The 8,272-nt window shown below is 38.1% G+C and overlaps 1 protein-coding gene across 1 annotated transcript; it reads right to left on the minus strand.

Annotated features, from left to right (window-relative positions):
* Window positions 1-290: 290 nt before the first annotated feature.
* Window positions 291-1,121, minus strand: LOC114295676 (F-box protein CPR1). Its single transcript, XM_028239975.2, has one exon. The coding sequence runs from the start codon at window positions 1,119-1,121 to the stop codon at window positions 291-293; it is 831 nt and encodes a 276-aa protein (XP_028095776.2).
* Between the last annotated feature and the right edge of the window lie 7,151 nt (window positions 1,122-8,272).

The raw sequence follows: 8,272 nt of genomic DNA on the forward strand, positions 1-8,272 counted from the left end.
ACACCTAAAATATACCTAGAAGACAGCATGGCAAGAGAAAATATCAAGCAAGTTCATCAAACCTTCATTGGAAAAGGGCTCTCTTTGTTTAATATGTAACTAGTAAGCAAAAAGGACATTAGCCATCTATTTGTCAAAACACTCCACTGTGTATCAAAACCTAAGATACTAGTCACTGGTGTCAAACACAGAGACCAGGATTACTAATCTATTCAGAGAAGAGATAGTCAGATTATGCAGCTTACTACTACCAATACTTACATGTCTATGGCCCAAAAACTAGATTGATCCTAATTCCGAAGTAGGAACTCCAACAGGCTACCAGTCATATAAGAAGCTGCAAAAAGCAAATTCCTCTTCAAGGCTATTTCGAGTGTGCTCTCATCTACTTCTTCCTCATTTGTAACTTTAGGCAAAACAGGATCAGTGCTCACCTTCCCCTGCAAGTCCCCATTTGATCCGTCGAGCAAAACAAGGCTCTTCACATAGGGACTCGCATAAAATGAGCCTTTGACACCACGCAATCCATGTTTCTCAATGCGCTTGCTCTCAGGCTGATACGAAACCATATCTCCACCTCTAGTCCCCATATGCAATTCGCCACTCTCCCTAAAACCAAACACCAACGTTAAACTGCCCTGAAAGTCAACATTATATTGCTTCGTCCACGACTCCACAACACCATAGTCTTTCATCACCCATATGGAAACACATTTAGAGTTTGCACTATTATCAATAAAACTCACCGCGATCATAGTCCCAACTAAATGAACTCCCAAGTGCAACGGGAAAGTAGGAGCCGCTGTTTCCGGGAGCTCAAACTCATGGAACAATTCATCACCAAAACCAAATGATAAAATCACATTATGGAATTTACCATCCCCAACTCGCTTGTATGCAATCCAATGTGCAAAACCATTCAGAAAAACATGTTCCCAGAAATACTCAACCATATTATATGAAGGAACACCACAAGTCAGGGCTTTCCAAGAACCGGTTTTAAGCGAGTAAACCTCAACTTTAGGAAGAGGAATTGCATTTTTTCGCCTCTCAAAGTGAGAAATTCTAACTACCTTATAGTCATTGGTTCGCAAATCGAAGCCAGACCCTAGAACAGACATGTAAGGAACATAGGAATCGACAGAAAGACTGGGTTTTGGAAGGGCCACATACCTGCGAATCACGGGGTTCCAAAGGATTATATTGTGTTTGTCACCAAACCGATCGTCGGAGAGACAAACCAAGCCATTACAAGTACCAACAACCCTGAAATAGAAGTGGGTTTTGAATGGAGAAGTGAATTGGGCGTAGTGGTTGAAGGTTTTGTTGTCGAAACGCAATGAGTAGTGTTCTTGATTGGGATTGAGACAAATGTATCTGAGTAGGAGCAAGCGAGTGAGAGTGTTGTTGGTGGACTTGTTGAGGTGGGTGTTGATAAAACTAGGGCTGGTGATGAGAGATCGTCATGGTTTCGACACACAAGTGAATCGAAGCAAAGATTTTACAGGTAATCTGGAGAGAATTTCGATCAATACCTCTTCGGGAAAGTAGTCCGACATTGTTGAGGCTATCAGAAAGAGAGTGTCTAGCTTTGACTTCGCCTTTTATTTACCCTGATCATTATTTTATTTATTTATGATTATTTTCATGGAGTTGGTTATTAATTCTTTTATCAGCATATTATTTAGGTCAAGTTTGGGAAGACTATGGGTTCGTTTGGAAATAGATTATTTTAGTAATATTTTAGTTTTTTATAAAAAAATGTGTAGAAAAATAAAGAGGTGATGTGACAACTTTTAGTAACTTTTTGACATTTTTGCTAAAATAGTCACTCCCTAAACGAGGCCTAAATAAGTGTACTTTTTGACTTTTTATAAAAAGATGTGTAGAAAAATAGAGAGAAAATATTGATTGATGTGACTCAAAAAAGATAAAAAGATAAAAAATGTAAACTTATTTAGTCTTCCCAAACTTTGCCTTAGTATAGTTTTTTTATTAGAGAAAGTTGTTGAAAAATCTAATTTAAAAAGAGTATAAAGTATTAAGTTTATCATTTGTGAAATAGTTTGGTGAGATGTCATTTTGTTAGTTTTGAAGGATATTTTGTTTTTAATTTTACCTATTAATTTATTTGTTGACTGTTTTTATCTATTGACTTATGTTGAATATCTGTTCAAAATTTTTCTATTTGTTCAAAATTTTCCCTCTTATCTATTCAAATATCTGTTTAAATTTTATTATCTATTTAATTTTTTCACTTATTTGTTCAATTTTTTATTTGTTTAATTTTTTTTTATCTATTTAACTTTTTTATCTGTTCAAATTTTTAACATATTTTATTATTATCTGTTTCTCACATCCTTATCTGTTCAACACAAAAATAAAACAAACAAAAAAAAAATTATCTCTTTAATTTTGACCGTCATAGTCATAGTCGTTATTATCATCATCATCATCATTATCAATAACAACAACACAACCACAACCACCCTATCTATTACAATACCAAGCCAATCCAAACCTACTTGTTCAATTTTTCTTTATCTGTTAAAATCTCTCTGACTCTCTTTGTCTCTCTTCCTATCTGTTACAATTTATTTCATCATTATCTTTATCAATAACTACAAAAAAACAAACAAATAAATAAATAAACATTGAAGATCTGTTTAATGGTATTACAGATTTGTTTCATCATCACCAATAATATTCATCAACAACAACAATAACAAAAGATCAACAACTATAAAAAAAAAAAAAAAATTGTAAATAGAGAGAGAGAGAGAGACAATGCCATCTAGAGGCTCACAAGCAACCCAAAAGCCCAACAATGGCTTCACTCGGCTTTTTGTCGACTTCTTCACTTTTCCTCAATATTCAACACGTCTGACTACTGTATTAACAGTTTGCTGGTGGATACAGCCAACGAGCCGGCGAAAGAGAACCAGTTGATGGCATTAGTCGAGATAGTGGTGAGTATGAAGATACTGCCAAAGCTCAAATGTAGATCTACAAAGTAGAAGTGCAGATCTGGAGACGCTGTTCTAAGCAAAGCCAAGGCTGATGATCTGGTGCCGAGATGCCGATGATAGCGGTGAAGCCAAAGGAGGCATAAAGGACGGCGAAGAAAAATGTCTTCGGTGGTTGTGGTGGTCGTTAAAGCCACCGTTGTTAGCTGCAACAATGTCGAACTCTCTGCTGTTCAGATAGGCGTAGAGGTGAAGTCGAGAGAGAAAATAGGCGAGAGAAGAGAGAAAGGTTTGGGAGAAACATAGATAGAGAGAGAAAGAGAGGTTTGAAGTAGGGGTGAGTAGTGGATATTCCGATCTGCCCAAATCAACCGAACCGAACCGATCCGTAGCATTTTGGACAGATGCTTGATGACGAGTGGACAGTTGCAGATTGATTTTTATCAATCCGCCTAGTTTTGGATGGATGGCGGATTTGAGGTTTCTTTGGACGCAACTGAATCGCCAAACCGCGAGCACATCTAGTAATTTGTAAAACTCTATGTTTTCAATTTGTTTAGATATTCTGTTTATGTTTTCAATTAAAAAGAGTTTAGATATTCTGTTGTATTTTCAATTTGGAAATCCTTTTATCAAATGACAAGTGTCGATATTTGGTATTTTTGTGTGGAAAATATAAAGCTTAATTTTGTCATTAAAAAAAAAAATCAAATTAAATAGTTTTTGAATAAAAAAAAGTAATGAAATAGTTTTGATAATGCATGGTTTTCTTATATGTAATTATTTTTGGTATTTGACAATTTACTTGATAATGTTTTGGTTATGTTGAGTTGGATTGTTATCCAAAAAAAAAAAAGTTGTATTATATTCAAAATTTGTAAAAGTTTAAACCGCCAAACCTGTAATAACCCACATTTATGTCCTAGTCATGTCTGCATGCATTTATATGTTTTGCCATGTTAAGTTGCTGTAACAACCCACATTTATGTCTTAGTCATGTTCATGAGCATTTGTATGATTATGACTCGTTGAGCTTGCATTTGTATGTTTATGACTTGTTTTGCCTAAGTAAGGTCCATGCCTTGTTTTATGTTTATGTGATTTGCCTAAGCGTTGTGTACATGCTTTGTTCCTTCCCTGCTATGTTAAGCCTAGGTCATGTTACGCCTAGATCATTCTAAGCTGAGGTCATCTTCAGTCTAGAATTATCTTGGAACCACTTTGTTTGACCTCCACCTTCGCCCTGACATATTGGCCGAGATGTCATTATCTAGGCCGAGATGTGTATTATCTAGGCCGAGATGTTACCTTTGCACCTAAGTGATCTTGTCCTGGAGTGGTATGACCTAGACCGAGGTGTGGCACATCTAGGCCAAGGTGTGGCATAGCTTAGTTAAGTGTTGTCCTTCCTAGCCAAGGTCATTGTCACCTTAGTTGCCGAAGCTTTGTCCTTAGCCGATGTCATCACTTGCCGGAGTGCCTTACCGGGTAGCTTGTTAGATACACTTTGTCTTACACATGTCTTGTCAATCTATCACCTTTTTGAGGAGAACCAACCAGCCGTTGCCAAGTGTCCGAGCTGAGTGTTAAGTCAGCCAACAGAGAGAGAAAACCTATCATTTCTATATCCTTGTTTTGAAGAGGAGAGAGAAGCTCTAGGAGAGGAAGAGGAGTTCTTGAGGGAGAGAGTGGATTTCTAAGCTTGATCCCTAGAGATCGAACCGTTAGATCCGTGTTCTAAGGTTAGATTCTTGATCTACCCATGTTGTTCTTTATGTTCATGTTATTGCATTGCATGATTGAATATGACTTGTAAGCCATGCATTGCTTTGAAGTTCGGTTTTAGAAAGAGAAAATGGTATTCATGTGTTCTTCAAGAAAAGTCATGTTTTGATCCGAAAGCTCATGCCAAGATCCATGTTTTTGTGTTTGTTTTCACATGATCTTCAAGTATGGGTACCCAGGTCCATGTTTTCGAACTCATAGCATGAAATCCCAGATTTTTGTAATAAAGAAGTTATGATTTTAGCATTTATGTTCTTCATGATCTTCATGTTCATGTCCTTCATGTTTTTCACGAGTGGAAACCCAGATCTCCAGACCTCACTTCCCTAAGTGTAGTCGCTGAGATCACTCTTACCTAGACCTCACACTTAGGCCGAGCATCGTATCTCACCTTAGCCTACCTTGCATGATCACTTACACCTTTAGTTTGTCTTGTGCGCACCTCGGCATGCAGCCGCACGCTGAAGCCTAGATAACCACACCTCGGCCAGGAGGTGTGGGACCTCGGCAAAGACCTGGTTAGTACCCAACATGTCTTCCTGACATGTAAAACAGTGTTTTGACTTCCAACATGTTTCCTGAGATCATTTGCATGTATGTAAGACTTATTTTGAGAAGTACGTTCAGTAGACTTTGCCATGTATTTGTAGGACTTGGACCTTTGCCTTGATCCCGACGTCCCTAGGACTATGTGAGTGGTATTTTTAATAAAACTATGTTATACGTTTTGATAAAGGCTTTGTTTTGCTTTGTTTTGAAAGTATTTGTTAAGCATGAATGATATCCCTATTTTATGTATCAAGTATAAGCTTTGTTTTGGATGACATTCTTGGAACCGTCCTTTCGTGTTAGGGGACGTTAAGCCTAAGTAACACCACCTTTTCGTGTTAGGGGACGTTAAGCCTAAGTAACACCGTCCTTTCGTGTTAGGGGACATTAAGCCTAGGTAACATAGTCCGTACGTGCCAGGGGACTTTAAGCATTTGTGGCACAAGTCCTTCCGTGCTAGGGGACTTTAAGCCTAAGTAGCATAGTCCTTCCGTGCTAGGGGACTTTAAGCCTAAGTAGCATAGTCCTTCCGTGCTAGGGGACTTTAAGCCTAGGTAGCACCGTCCTTTCGTGCTAGGGGACGTTAAGCCTAAGTAGCACCCTTGTTAAGATATCGGCCACCGACAGACTATGAACGGGTGTGCTCGATGCCGAGGTTATGCTTTTGTTTTGCCGGGAATGTCATCACCCCATGTTTTAAGTTGACGTATGTTAAGTATCCCAAGCAAGTTTTGAAAGACCAAGGTTCGATTGATGTTTTATTTCAAGTCAAGCTAAGCTATGTTATGTATGGTTTTGATAAAGATATACTATGTATTGTTTGGAAAGATCTCGGGTATCATTCATTAAAACCTTTATTATTTATACCATTCACTGAGTATCCAAGCTCACCCTCCCTATGTATATATGTAGGTAACAAGCAAGAAGTCGGCTACGCCGAGATGTGTGTTTTGCATGTATGTTATGTCGGCAGTAAGGATGTCGGCAATCTTGAAGATTATGCTTCTTACTTGTATTTCATGTATTTTGTATATGTCGTCTTGAGAAGCCTTTTAGTCAAGATGTAATATGTATTTTATTTTGCTTATATTCAAGTTGTAAAGCTATGCAAGGATGTATGCCATTTCATTTGATCTACGCACTGCTCTTATGGACCACTTGTATTGTAAATTATTGCTTCCGCACTTGTTAGCCCCATATGTAATACTCTGATTGTGTGTGAATTTTTGAAAGTTGGCCTTCGGTAATCTCGGATTACTGGCCATCACGGCACCATTCTACTAGGGGCAGAATGGGGTCGTGACAAAACCGATTCGCATCCATTCGCTAATCCGCTCAATCCGCATCTGTCAATCCGGTGGACGGATGTGAATTGATTTTTTCTAACTCGCCAATCAGGTGGACGGATGGCGAATTGGAGATTTTTCGGCCACAACTGAACTGCAAACACCCCTAGTTTGAGGTAGAACAAAAGGCATGGTTTTAAATGTACGGTTAGTTTAGTAATCTTGTTCTTATGGACATAGTGTTTTAGGGGTAATTTTATTTTCACACACTAATTCCATTCAATTTATACACTTATTGAAAATTTTCATTAATATAATTTTGTCTTAGAATAAAAATGTCATAATTTCATCATCTTCTTCTACTCAAACCCTATTTTTAAAATGCCACAACTATCCTCTATCGCCAGCGCCACCTTTCTCATCCGTAATCCCCTCCCGTCGTCTCTTTTCTTATCTACCTATGATCACTTTTCATCATGAACCATACACTCCCACAAGTCTCTCACCACGAATCACTCAATGTTGACTGTGGATGTCTAGGATGAAGGGGGATGAGCTAGAAATGGCGATGGTTGTGGCGATGGATGGTTGAAAGTGGCGGCAACAATAGTAAAAGATGAATGGATGCATGAAGAAAATATATATATATATATATATTAGACTCTGTTTGGTAAAAAAAAAAAACTGTAAATAGAGAGAGAGAGAGAGAGAGAGAGAGAGAGAGAGACAATGCCATCTAGAGGCTCACAAGCAACCCAAAAGCCCAACAATGGCTTCACTCGGCTTTTTGCCGACTTCTTCACTTTCCCTCAATATTCAACACATCTGACAACTGTATTAATAGTTTGCTGGCGGATACAGCCAATGAGCCGACGAAGGAGAGCCGATTGATGGCATTAGCTGAGATAGAGATGAGCATGAAGATACTGCCAAAGCTCGAATGTAGATCTACAAAGTAGAAGTGCAGATCTGGAGACGCTGTTCTAAGCGAAGCTAAGGCTGATGATCTGGTGTCGAGATGCCGATGACAACAGTGAAGCCAAAGGTGGCATAAAGGACGGTGAAGAAGAATGTCTTCGGTGGTTGTGGTGGTCATTGAAGCCACCGTCGTTAGCTGCAACAATGTCGAACTCTTGGCTGTTCAGATAGGCGTAGAGGTGAAGTCAAGAGAGAAAATAGGCGAGAGGAAAGAGAAAGGTTTGGGGGAAACATAGATAGAGAGAGAAATAGGGGTTTGAAGTATAGGTGAATAGCGGATATTCCGATCTGTCCAAACCGACCGAACTGAACCGATCCGTAGCATTTTGGACAGATGCTTGATGACGAGTGGACAGTTGCAAATTGATTTTTATCAATCCGCCTAGTTTTGGACGGATGGCGGATTTGAGGTTTCTTTGGACGCAACTAATTCGCCAAACCGCGAGCACATCTAGTAATTTGTAAAACTCTATGTTTTCAATTTGTTTAGATATTCTGTTTATGTTTTCAATTAAAAAGAGTTTAGATATTCTGTTGTATTTTCAATTTGGAAATCCTTTTATCAAATGACAAGTGTCGATATTTGGTATTTTTGTGTGGAAAATATAAAGCTTAATTTTGTCATTTAAAAAAAAAAAATCAAATTAAATAGTTTTTGAATAAAAAAAAGTAATGAAATAGTTTTGATAATGCATGGTTTTCTTATAT

The sequence above is a fragment of the Camellia sinensis genome, chromosome 8 (genome assembly GCF_055761805.1).
Source record: "Camellia sinensis isolate YWXY chromosome 8, ASM5576180v1, whole genome shotgun sequence".
NCBI lineage: Eukaryota > Viridiplantae > Streptophyta > Magnoliopsida > Ericales > Theaceae > Camellia > Camellia sinensis.

Coding starts and splice junctions, on each gene's coding strand:
- LOC114295676 (XM_028239975.2), bottom strand. CDS start 1,121: ATGTCTGTTCTAGGGTCTGGCTTCGATTTGCGAACCAATGACTATAAG.